The 13274-nt window shown below is 47.6% G+C and overlaps 1 protein-coding gene across 2 annotated transcripts in view; it reads left to right on the forward strand.

The window, feature by feature from the left end:
- Positions 1–1991: 1991 nt before the first annotated feature.
- The window catches only part of PRKCB (protein kinase C beta), a 331104-nt gene continuing 319821 nt past the window's right edge, over positions 1992–13274 (forward strand). For both annotated transcript variants that reach the window (XM_049638440.1, XM_049638439.1), the window contains exons 1-2: positions 1992–2354; positions 3364–3395. In XM_049638440.1, the coding sequence (XP_049494397.1) occupies positions 2182–2354; positions 3364–3395 (205 nt within the window). In that variant the 5' untranslated portion in view covers positions 1992–2181. The remainder of the gene's footprint in view (positions 2355–3363; positions 3396–13274) is intronic.

Raw genomic sequence — 13274 nt, forward strand, 5'->3', positions numbered from 1 at the left:
GGGCCCCATGAGGTACTGTTTGTTGTTACAGAGCAAAGTCATCCAGAGCAGTTCGTTCAAAAGGCAGGATGTGGGCTGCAAGCTTCCAGCTCATCGGTTCAGAGGAAATCTACTTCAGCAGCAATGTCTCCTGGGATGTTTTCCCAAGCCTCCCTGGTTGGTGATGGGGCCTCTGAAAGGACTAATAATAGACAGGCACGTCCAGTTTCCAAAACATGTCAACCTTAAAAGTGAATGCTATTTTTTCCTCCTTACCTTTGAATTCCTATGCAGCACAGGGACATTCTATTAACATAGCCCTGGCTCTCCCCATGTAGCCTAATAATGACTTAACCACTCAGCAGCTTCCAGGCGAAATCGTCATGGCGGTACCTGAGCTTCATTAGGCAGGAGTTCACTGTAGCTTGTTCAACTCCACCCTGCTCTCTTTCGTGCCTTTATCACCAGTATGCTTTGTAGTTAGTGTGGCCTAACCTCTCCATTCAACAACAGCGTGACTTTGGGTGTATATCTTAATCACCCTGAGCCTCACCATCCTTCTTCACGATGAAAATTCTGGACTTATACAAGGTCGTTGTTGCAAGGACTAAGTAAGACAGTGCAAGTACCTGTGACATCTACCTAGCACTCGAGGTTTTTTATTATTGAACACATACAGGACACAGTGAGGGGTGAGGGGCAGTGTCCTTTAAGCTTTCATTTGCTCACATATTTACATAATCACTTATTCATTCAACCGATATTTATGGGGCTCTGAGAAGGTGTCAGGCACGGAGTTTGGCTCTGATGACATAATGGTGAGCAGTGCCTGCTCTCAGAACCTAGGTGTAAGTGAAGAAGTTCATGGTCTAATGCAGCACTGTGTTCCCAGAGAGTAGGGCATGGTGTGGGGGATGTCTGAGACACAGGGCATGGATAGGGCTAAATCATACTGCATTATTTACTCATCTGGACAATTATCATTCTTTTTGGTTACCTTTCCATCCTTCAGATTCCATCCAGGAGAGGATCCCAGTTGGACGTTAGTGTGTCTTTAGCATCTCTCTAATATCTTTTAATTTCTCTCTTTAACAAATAGAAGAAGCCTCCAGATGCAGGTATTTTGGGCAGGTGGTAGCATCTGGAGAGATTTTACTATTATGGATACCTCTTGCTATTCAAATTCAACAACCGGATAGACTTTTTCTTTTTCTTTTTTCAGATGGTGCACAAATATGACTAGCATTTGTGAAGACGGGTCACCTTCAGCCCCATTTTACAATTGAAGAAACTGAGTCTCTTGGTGGAGGGGATGGACAGAAAGTAGGGAGTTCCCTTCTAAACGGTTGGGCAAGCAAAGCCAAGAAATGTCTTTGTGGTGGATATATATATATATATATATATATATGAGATGTGTATATATATATATATATATATATATATATATATATACATGTACGCTCACACACACACATAATAATAATTGTGCTCCTCCCCTACCTCTGCAGTGTGTGCGTATGTGTGTGTAAGTGTGTGGAGCCACAGGCCTTTCCGAATGAGTGACAGCGGGAGTCCATCCCTCCAGGAGACGCATGCAGAATGACCAATGGGATGGAGGCGGGGTGGATGGGCACCAGTCTCTGCAGAGGCCGGGTGGAATCCGTCGCGCCCACCCTTGCCACCTCCCACCCCAGTCCCCGTCGGTCCTTCCGCTCTGGGTTCCCCAGGGGGGCGCACCCAAGGTGCTCATCCCCTTAATGCAACCTCAGGCGCAAGAGTGGGGCAGGGGGCGAGGCTCAGGGCTGACGATAGCAGGCTGCGGTCCCCGCGCCGCAGCGCTGCGGCGGTGAACACTTCGCTGGGAGGCCGGCAGTCTCAGGGGTGCCAATATGTAAAGCAGCTGGCGGCGCTGGGCGGGGCCTGGGCGCGATGCAAATGAAGGAGGCGGGGCCTGCCAGGGGCTCCGCCTCCCTCCCCCGCAGCTGGGGCCAGCGGTGCCAAGCGCAGCTGGACGAGCGGCGGCAGCTGGGCGAGTGACAGCCTCAGCTCCGCGCGCCGCGGCGGCCAGAGCCGGCGCAGGGGAAGCGCCCGCGGCCCCGGGCGGCAGCAGCGGCCGCCTCCTCGCGCGCCTCCCGGGCCCGCAGCCCGCGCTCCCGCGGCCCCGGGGCCGGCACCTCTCGGCTCCCGCTCCCCGCGCGCAAGATGGCTGACCCGGCTGCGGGGCCGCCGCCGAGCGAGGGCGAGGAGAGCACCGTGCGCTTCGCCCGCAAAGGCGCCCTCCGGCAGAAAAACGTGCACGAGGTGAAGAACCACAAATTCACCGCCCGCTTCTTCAAGCAGCCCACCTTCTGCAGCCACTGCACCGACTTCATCTGGTGAGAGCGCGCCGGCGCAGGGGCACCTTCCCGGGGCCCCGAGGGCAGCGCCGCGCGCGGGGCCCCCCTCTCCGCGTCCCCGAGGGGGAGACGAGCGCCGCCGGGCCCCGCATCCCCGGCTCCCCGCCCCGGACGCCCGGGTGCACAGTCCTGCGGCTTCCTCCTCCCCGGCCCCAGACGGCCGGCCGCGGGGCGCCTCCTGCCCGCTCTTCTTCCCAGCCGCCTCGGGAGAGCCCCGGGGCCGCGTCGCGGGCGCTGGTTCTCCGGCTGCTCCGAGCGCGGGGTGGCTGTCCCTCCCTGGAGGGCAGCACCTCGAGTGCCCGCTCTCTCGGGGTTCCCCGTCTCCCCGCCTCTTTCCAGGCTCACGGCGCCCGCACCCCCTCCCCTCCTTTCCGGGGGCAGTGCCCTGGGTGTCCTGTCTATCTCCCTGCGGGCGTGGGGCATCCTTTCCTCCCCTTCTGTGTCTCCCGCCGTGCCGCCCCGGGTTATCTCTTACTGCTCTTTCCTGCGGGCCAGGGTTCCCCTTTGCGCTCCTCAGTTTTCCCCTCGCTTCACTGCGGAGACCTTTATTCCCAGCTCTCGCCCCGTCCCTCTAGACATGGGGAGCCCTTTCTCTCTTCGCAGCCCCCTGGGGAACCCCACCACCGCGGGGTCTTTCTCATCCTCCCTCTGGATGTGGCTTTATCTCTTCTCTTTCCCCGAAGGTACCGGGGCATCTCTGTGGGCAGATCTCCCGCCTGGCCCCCACCCTCCCTGCGACGGAAAGGCTCCCCCCATCCCGCCACCTGGTGGTCGCAGCCTCTCTCTTCTGCCTTCTGAGGGGGAGGTGGGGGTTACCGTCGAGCTCCCAGCTGCCCCCTCCCCCAAAGGCGGAAGACTCTTGGGCACCCGCCTGTGGCTAGGAGGTTGCACCTGGGGTAGAGGGACCGGGGAAGGGGGGTGACGTGGGGGAACTAGCTGGTGGCTGGGCCCCTAGGGCTGCCTGACATGCCTGTTTCTGCCTTTGCAGGGGTTTCGGGAAGCAAGGATTCCAGTGCCAAGGTAGGCTGTGGGGCTCTGGGGATGCCCAGTTTGTGGGAAGAGATGGTGAAAAAGACTTTCTAGAAGTGACTGAGTTAGGCAGGGAGTGGAGGAATCGTATCTGTCAGAGTGACCTGCCAAGCTAGGAATGCATCACCACAAAAGGGTCCTTTTAAGGCGTGTGTTTATGTGGGGGCAGTGATGCTTCATCCAGGACAGGTGAGTGCCGTGAGAGACCCTATTTCTGCCTTTGCGGCTGGAAGAGCCTGAACCTACCTTGCTTGGCCAGTCCTGCTTCTGGAAGAAGTGTCTCCAGGGGCCATTTCTGGGAGGATCCCTTCCTCAGAGAGGCCCTTCCTCATCTCACAGAGAGAGGTTCTATCTCTTCCCCTGCTTCACAGAAGTCTCCACAGGTGGCTGCCGCCTCTGCATATGGTGCATCCCCTAGAAAAGTGACCGGGGTTGTCCCCTGGGCCTCCTCCCTCTCTGAAAGAGGTCGTTCCAGATGGGGTGCCTCGCCGATGCTGATTGCCTTTCCATCTTCTGGCTACTACAGGAAGGACTCCAAGTGACTGGTTACCTGGGTCTTTGCACCTGGTTTGAGATCCTTGACCCTAGCCAGAGATGCTCAACCTAGTAGTGACTTGTACTCCTGTGTAAGGTGGCCTTGGCCATTTCTCACTGCAAACTCGCTCTCCATGGTCAAATTCCCTGTGGACTTGTTTAGCCCTTAGGGTATCCAACATTTTTTGAATTTGATGTCCACATTCAGAACTGGGAGATTTCACATACATCCTTGAATTTCCAGCTTTGAGTTTGCTGAGAATTGGTCCTACTTTCTTGTTGGAACAGTCATTTGGAGTTATTTTCATAGTTGGGGGCGGGGGGCACACATTCACCATTTTATCTCAGTCCTTCCCAACCAGGCCCACCTCACCCAGAATTTCTGTCTCTGGTAGGCATTCAAGTTTGCAACTTCTGTTCTGGGAAGTTTTTTTTTTTCCCCCTCCCCAATTCTGAGGCATGTGTGGTTGAGTTTGGTGAGAAATGTCTCATTTCTGGGGCGTGTCTTAGGGGCAAATTGACCACACTGGGGAGTGGGGTTTAGATCAGGAGAAGAAAGCATTTGAGCATTCAAGAGTCTGTGACGTGACTTAGTACTGATTTTTTTTTTTTTTTTTTTTTTTTTTTTTTTTATGTTATAGCACCTCCAACCCTCCAGGGAAAAGTCCAGTAATCCCTGGTGAGTGTAGGTGCTCTCATTGTGGCACTGCTGTCTTCTGAGACTCTCAGGTTCCTTCACCTGAGATCCAGGGAAGAGCTGGCTCATACAGTGAGCCTTCAGACCTTCCCAGCCTCTCTTACCAAGATGTGGAGCCCCAGCCAGCCTCACACTCTGCACCAGAGAACTTCCTAAATCCCTTTATAATTTTTTTCCAGTTTTACATACTCTCTTTTTTAAAGTTTATTTATTTTGAGAGAGAGAGAGAGAAGGTACACATGAGCAGAGGAGGGGCAGAGAGAGAGAGAGAGAGAAAGAGAGAGAATCCCAAGCAGGTTCCACATTGTCAGCACAGAGCCCGACACGAGGCTTGAACCCACGAACCATGGGATCATGACCTGAGCTGAAATCAAGAGTCGGACACTTAACCGACTGAGCCACCCAGGTGCCCCTCCAGTTTTATATGCTCTTATTTCAATTTTATTATTATTATTTCAATTGAAGTATAATTAACATCCAGTGTTATGTTAGTTTCAGGTCTTTCCAAATCCCTTTAAAGTGGTAACAGCTTAGGCTCTTTTGCAAACAGATTGTTTTCTAGAACTTTGGCCCCCGAAGCAGAATATCAGTGGTGTCTTAGTGCTGGAATGTGTAGATGATCTTTGAGGTTACCTTTCACTTCCATGCATCTGTTTTTGTCTTTGTCTCTTGCTGGTGTCCAGGGTGATTTTTGAACATTTTTATTGCTGCTTTCCCACCCGCTCTGCAGTCACTGATGCTTGGGGAAGTCACTCCGGATGTGTAGGTGATGACATACCTGAAGCAGGAGATCCTGTTTTTCAAAGCCTGGAAAGTGGTAGGAATTTTCTGGTGTAGTGAGAGCAAAGCAGAATTAAAGTTTCTCATCAAATACGGCAACTTCAGAGGTAGAAGTACGTGCGATTATTATTATTATTAATCACCTTTATTTTTCTCCTGTCCCTGAGGGGCAGTGTAGGGTAGTGCACATACATGTATAGGCCATCAGGCAGGTCACTGTGGGTTTGAATTTGGCTTCGAGGCTTCCCAGCCTTGTTATTGAGCTCAGGTGTCTTGTGTATAAAATGGGTCCAATAAACAGGACCTACCTTAAAAAGTTGCTGAGTAGCCCAAAGCTGTTGCATGGGAGATGTTTGGATCAGAGCTTCGCACAGAGTAAGTGCTCAGAAAAGATCAGCCCCTGGGATTGTCCCCCAGCTCCCCCAAGGTGGGGGCTGGTGTGAGAGAAGACTGTCCCTAGAGAGTTGCTTTGCCATGGAACCAGCTGCTAGGTGAGAGCTGAAATGCAGCTGTGAACATCTGGTCACCCATGTCACTGTTTTGGCAGTTTATTCCATCTGGGCTGGAGTGGGAAGGAGCAAGAGAGAGGGGATAGGGTGGATTGGCAGCCCCTGACATAGAGATGCTTAGGTTGGAGGGAGGCGTCCAGGAAGGGGAGAAGGTTATCTTCTGATCTGCTCAGAGTTGCCTGGGACTGATTTTGGAGCCACCTGAATATTTTGGCACCACCGATTTCCTCTGAAAGTACGCCCAATTAAAATGGGATCAACATTTTATAGAGAACACATAAGGATTTATTTATTTATTTATTTATTTATTTTTCAGAGAGAGAAATAGCATGCAAGTGAATGAGGGGCAGAGAGAGAGAGAGAGAGAATCCCTTGAGGGGTAGAGAGAGAGTGCGGAGCCTGAACTCACTCAAAGTGGGGCTCGATCTCATGAACTGTGAGATCATGACCTGAGCTGAAGTGTGATGCTTAACTGACTGAGCCAGCCAGGTACCCCAAGAATACATAAGGTTTTAGTTTCTTACATTAGTCAGAGGTCCAGAGCCCAGGGTCCTATCTCCTTTCAGTTTTCTGCTCCACCATCCAGGAGGTGACAATTAGCTCATGGTCTAAGAAGAATGCTAGATTATCCAGTCATCAAATCTTTGTTTCAGCCAGCAGGAAGGAGGAAAGGGTAAAAAGACAGGCAAAGGTCACATGCTCGCTGTCCCTTATGGAACTTGCTGCAAGATACTTCTGCGTCTGAGCTATTAGCTAGAACTTAATCGTATACCCACACCATGTTACAAAGGGGTATATGGAAAATGTGGTGTTAATTTCAAGTTGTCCTGTTCCTGGCTACAAGTTAGGGTAGCGGTGTTCCATTTCAAAAGTAGAAGGGGAGAGGGGGTTAGTCTGTGCCATTCTCGGGTAGGAGTTGTGTAAGATGATCCTAAGGCAGGGAACCCCCTGAGCCTCCGTGCTCCATTGTGCTGCCGTGGAAATTGGGGATGCTGGGATGGGCTGAGGGAGGAAGGATGGAAAGTCCATCAGCCATGGGAAATCATGGATTTCTGTGTGATCAGGGGAGCTTATGAATAGATTCCCTTGTTTTTGTACTGCTAGAGGACAAAATTCTAGATTGCCATAAAATTTCTCCCCTTTTTGTTACCCACGGTCTCTATGTTCTATAAAACCACTCTCTGTGAGGTAGCTTAAGGCCTCTGGTGACAGAGTGCTAGGGCTGAACATCTGTATTATGAAACTAAATTCTGGATAATAAATGGGACCCTAAGAGAAGCAAGGCTGACTTTTCTCTGGCATTCTTTAGAGGACCTTAGAACTTGCATTTGTGTGTTAATTGTAATGAAAACAAGACTTTGGGTGGAATTAGACTCTCACCCCAAGAAGCTTTTGCAGTTTGGCAGAGAAAAACTAATTAAAAAAAAATTTTTTTTAAATGTTTATTTTTGAGAGAGAGAGAGAGAGAGAGAGGGAGAGAGAAAGAAAGCGGGGGAGGGGCAGAGAGAGCGGGAGACACAATCTGAAGCAGGCTCCAGGCCCTGAGCTGTCAGCACAGAGCCCGATGTGGGGCTCAAACTCATGAACTGTGAGATCATGACCTGACCTGAAGTCAGATGCTTAACCTACTGAACCACCCAGGAGCCCCAAAACTTTTTTTTTTTAAAAGGAAGTCACTTTAGTATAAACTGGCAAACAATACAATTTAGAGATTCAGAATTCATAGCGTGGGGTTAGAGTCAGGTAGAACTGAGTTTCAATCTCTGCTCTGCCACCTACTTGCTTTGTGAACTTGGGCAAGTCATCCACCTGTAGTGGCCTCAGTTTCCTCATCTGTAAAATGGGGCTAATAGTACCTATCTCATAGAGTTATGGTATACACCAAGGTATAAGAGAAATATCCACAGTAAGTATCCATGACTCTAAGTGAGACGATCATTATTACTTGATTCATGGTAGGAAACTGTCAAAGTGGGAGAAGTTCATTCTGGAAGTCATCGAATGACTAGGCCAGTTTCGTGTATTTAGGTAGGTTTTCCTCTCAGATGTGTTTCTTCATAGACTTTGGGCAGCACCAGTGAGTGCACTGCTCAGCCAGCCAGGCTTGTTTAGATTCTCTTTTCTCACCCTTTCCTCGTGAGAAAGATCTCAACTTGTCAGGGACTCTCTAGAAAAACCCCAGCTCACTAGTTTTCTGACTATGAAAACCTAGCAGGGATGATTATAATGAGTAACCAGCTCTTCCCTTTCCTGTGTAGATCTGAAAGCAGTTTTCTTAACCTTTTAATAGAAGTTATTCTTTAAGAACCCCAAAATGTTGCGTGAATTCAAACATTGCCGTTTTTATCCCGTTTAACTCTATGGGATACAAGTTTATTTTCATGTGTAGTCAACACATAGAGATTAAAGTGTGCTCTTTTTAAAAACAACAATCAAAGCTGAATCAAAGGTTAATTTTATTTTTGGCATAGTTTTCCCTGGCAACTTATAATGTGATATCTTATACTTTAGGTAGGACTTTCTCATAAAGAGGGCTTTTTTTTTGTTTTTTTGTTTGTTGGTTTGTTTTTTGTACAATCGGTAAGTCAGGCTGTGAGCTACTGAAGCAGCCTTCTATTATTCCATTTCCCTTCCAGAAGCAGATCCCAGAGGACTGTGAGTGAAACTCTGCTCACCTCTTAGCTTTTTCTGAATGTGTCCTGAGGGTTCAATGTGGGTGAAAGGCAGAAGCTCTTTGACTTTGTATTTGATGGTTTGACTTTTTTATTTTTTCCACCTGAAGTGGGATTTTAGGCCCAAAGTCCCATTTGAAATAAAAATCTTCAGGTGAGGGGTGCGTGGGTGGCTCAATGAGTTAAACGTCTGACTCTTGATTTTGGCTCAGGTCATGATCTCAGGGTTTGATTCCTGAGATTGAGACCCACCTCAGGCTCTGCCCTGATAGTGTGGAAGCCTGCTTGGGATTCTTTCTCTCTTCCTCTCTCTCTTTCCCTCCCCTGCTCACGTGCATGCTCTCTCTCTTTCAAAAATAACTAAATATTCAAAAAATTTAAAAACCGGTAACCCCACATTGGGCTCTCTGCTGTCAGCACAGAGCCTGCTTTGGATCGTGTCTCCCTCTCTCTGCTCCTCCCCTGGTCATGCGAGCTCGCTCTCTCTCCCTCCAAAATAAACAAACATTAAAAAAATATTTAAGTGAATTAATGCTGGGTCTTAAAAAGGAGGGCTGATTTGTTGGAGAGGCAACAGTAAGTTCATTTTGAGCTGTCAGGCACCCAGGGCAAGCTCAAAAAGCTTTGTCACTGGGCAACAGAATGCCTTTCTAAGTAAATATGGAAAATACCACCCTTGGAAATGTAACTGATATGATATGCAGGTTCTTAGAAAGTAATTAAACAAATACGTTGTTTCTGAGTACTGGTGATACTCCAGGTGTCCTGCCTAGAACCACATCCAGCCTGCTTATGGTGTCTTTGGCTCAAGAAAGAAAAAGATAACAGAGAAAGTAATTGGTCAAAGGAGGAACCAAAGGTTTGACAGTTATTTATATGTATTCTTGTTATTGGAGTCTCTCTTTCTTCTTTCTCTTTTCCTGCCTAGCTTTTGTTTCTGTCTCTGTGCGTACGCACACACATGTGTGTATATAAAAAACATGTAAATACATCAGTATGTCACAGTTTTGAGAATATGCATCTCCTTTTGATGCTTTTCAGCTACAGGTAGTTAAATTACTACTAAGTACAATTTAAAATCCATGTTCTGCTCCTTTGACTTTGTAGTCTAATTACTTCTTGGGTGGGTAGAGGGATCAGCTGAATATTTCACCATGTCTGGATGATGCATTCAAAAGCTTGGTCTCATCATTTTTGGCATTTGATCTAATTTCATGGATCCTTTGGCTTGACTAATCCTATTTCTCCATTAAAATTGTGTGATATTATATAGATAGATTGTTGGGCTTTTTATAGGGTATACAAAATCCACAGTGTTTACATGTGGCATTTGGAGGTGTGATGGCTGCTTGAAAATCTGGTAGGAACCTTATATATTTACGTGCATTTATGCATCCATCCATTTCCATCCATCCCTCCATCCATTTATCATTCTATATATCCATTCATGCTTCCAAAAAATATTCACTCATTAAGTTCTATATGTCAGGAATTATTTTAGATGGCAGGAATACTATGGTGAATGAGCTCAAGAAGATCCTAATGTCATGCAGCTTACAGTGTAAATATTCTGTGAATCATGGGGCACCTGGGTTGCTCAGTCAGTTGAGCGTCCAACTTCAGCCCAGGTCATCATCTCACAGTTTGTGAGTTCAAGCCCCATGTTGGGCTCTGTGCTGTCAGTGTAGGGCCCCCTTCGGATCCTCTGTCCCCCCTGCCCCGCCCTGTGCCTCCCCCACTTGAGCTCTCTCTCAAAAATAAATAAACATTAAAAGATCAATATTTTACCAATCATTGTAACCATATTTAAGCTTACTTTTGTTAAGCACTTTGTAGGAAGTGTACAGGATACATGAGAATTTATAAGGGGGATGCTACCCTATGCAATGGTTGGGGTGGAGTCAGGGAATCCTTTGGTCTGAGAATGAAAAACCAAAAATGAAAGGCAAATAACTTCCCATCCTTCGAAGTAATTGGAGAAAGTCTGAGTTGCCAGGGAGCCAGAGCTAAAAAATCTGTATTGTGTGAAGCTGCTCATATCCTGGGTGAAGATACAGAGAAGGTCTTATCTCTGTCACATTCTGCAGAGAAGCCCTGAATCTTTCCTTGTGCCATGGTCGCGAGTAAGATGAATATTTAGTAGAATCAGATAGCTACCTGAAGATGGCTTCTCTCCCAGTTCGACAAAGAACTTCATCACCTCCTGGCTAATAACTCAGATAATGAACTAGCTTCCTTTTTGTTTTAGGGGTTGCAGTTTGAGTTGGAGAAAAAATCAGATCATTTCAGAGGTGGAGGAACAAGTTTGAGCTGACAGGTTGAGAATAGGTAAAAAGGGAGCGTAAAGCATTTCAGTGAGAGGCATCTGAACTGAAAGCCAGTTTTTAGGGACACAGGATTACTCTCCTTGACTCCCAGATACCTTCCTTACCCTGGGTCGAGGTCTGATGTTCTACAGCTGTTCATTTTGTTGGCTTAGGCGGTGTTTGCTTTCATTTGGAAGGTAATTTGTAAGTAGTTTCACAGTAAGCCTCATTGAATCACATGCAGAAAATGATCTCCGTCTTTTCTGATCTCGGTTTGGTGCTAACATGTCTTTAATGCCTCTCTAACACAAATTTGGGCACTGAATAGATGCTTTTTATTTTTTATTATAAAAGAACTACAGGGGATTATGAGCACATAGGGGTATGTTAGTTTCTATCCTTAAACCATCCTCCCCACACCCACTTTTGCCTAATGTCAAGCCTCGTCCTGTTTTACCTCTGGGTCTAATTTCATACTGGCTGTTCCTTCCTGTGAATAGAGAAGGAGCATCATTGTTTTTCCTGGAAATGGTTGGTGTTGGAAGAAAACTCGATGTAGCCGAGAATTGAACGACATCACAATTGTAGGCTCCAGTGAGGTTTGGAAGAGACGGTGGCTTTTATTCAGGAGTATGAATCTTTCAATATTACTATTGGTATTGTTGCTGTTACTTTTTATTGTCCTCTGTCTTGCTTGTTTGTGTCTCCTGGATGCCTCCTTTTCCCTCAGCCCACACACAGAGCGTTGCCCTACTGAGTCAGAAGGGGAACTGAGACCCAGACTAGGAGGGTTCAGATGCCTTCCTGTTGAGTCTTGGCATTTACTAAGTAGATGAAAATTAATTTAACTCAACAATAACCATGTTCCCAGGTGGGGGGCGGGAATTTTAGACTCTTTCTTCTTTTATCTTGCTGCTGTCCAGTGACCAGACTTTGGGTTTCTAGATAGGCAGTATAAATTGAATTGAGAATACAGGCTCAAAAAATCAGATAGGCCTGATTTCAAATCCTGCTCTGTCTCTATGACTCTATGACCCTGGGCTGGTGAAGCATGATCCTGCTTGATCCAACGATCTATCTCTCCATCCATCTACCCACCAACCCACTCACTAATCCGTTCATCTATCTATTATTCAGCCATTTTTCCATCTGCTGTCCATTCATCTATCAGTTCACCCAACCATCCATCCATTCCACCATCCATCTAGCCATCTGTCCATCTGTCCATTCATTCACTCAGCAAATATTTGAGTGCCTACCATGTTTCAGGTACTATTTTAGGCACTGGAACTAGAGCGGTGAACCAGACAGAGTCCCTGACCTCATGGAATTTACATTCTAGTGGAAGGAGAACAGTAACTAATAAATAAGTTAGAAGAAATGTTTTGTAAAATGTCCCGTTGCAGTATGGGCTTTGGAGAAGAATCTATCCTTGTGCCCTTGACGATCTTCCTGGTCATTTGTGGGGAGAACAGCACATGGCCAGTTAGTTCTGCCACATAAATGAGAAGTGGGATGACATCCTTACTCCTGGGAGGGGTGGAGAAGATTCCACAGAGGAGGTAACATTTGGGAACAATCTTACAGCAGGAGTGGGAGTTCCCAGATTGACAGGAGGCTGGGGGCTGGGAAGGGTGTTTCACGCAGAGGACAACTCAAGTTGAGACACACAAAGGAGAGAACAGGGCACATGCAGGGAATGGGAAGGAGGGTGTGCTTGGGTTGGGGAGGGGCGGCGCTTGGAGATCAACGTCACATAGGAGGGTTTGGACCTTGTGAAGGCAGGATAGTGACTAGGAGGTGCTTGTTGTCATTGTTCTAAAGAGGGTGAGGGAAGTGGCTAAACGTTTGAAAAAGGAGCATGAAGCGCATTTGAAACAGTAATTGCTGTGACTCAGATCCCGAAATTCCAGGCTTGTGGGCTTGGAGGGCAGGTACGAGAAGCTGAAATGACCATTTAGAGGTTGTGGGGGGTGTCACCGGAGCACTGAGGGTCTCACGTCATAGAGAGACGTTTGGATTTTTGTGTCAGTCATATTGTTGATTGTTCTATTTTGGGAGGTGGTTACTGGGTTATTTTTACGGTTCTAACAATAGGGATATCTCTCTTCCCTGCATCCTTAGGCGGAGAGGGCCGTGGAAATGATTTTTCCTCTGAAAGGAATCCTCCCACTGCCTTTCTCCCGCCCGGCTGCTGTCACTTATCCAACACGTGTTAATGGAGCCCATGCTGCATGGGTAGTGAGGAGTTTGTGCTTTGGAAATTGAAAGGCATTGCCTCAAATCTTGGCTTCTTGGTACAGGGCCGAAGAACATATTTCCTTAAACACTTTGAGCTTCTGTCTCTTTAGAGGTAGAAGGAAACAATAGTA

Source organism: Panthera uncia, chromosome E3 (genome assembly GCF_023721935.1).
Source record: "Panthera uncia isolate 11264 chromosome E3, Puncia_PCG_1.0, whole genome shotgun sequence".
Classification (NCBI taxonomy): Eukaryota; Metazoa; Chordata; class Mammalia; order Carnivora; family Felidae; genus Panthera; species Panthera uncia.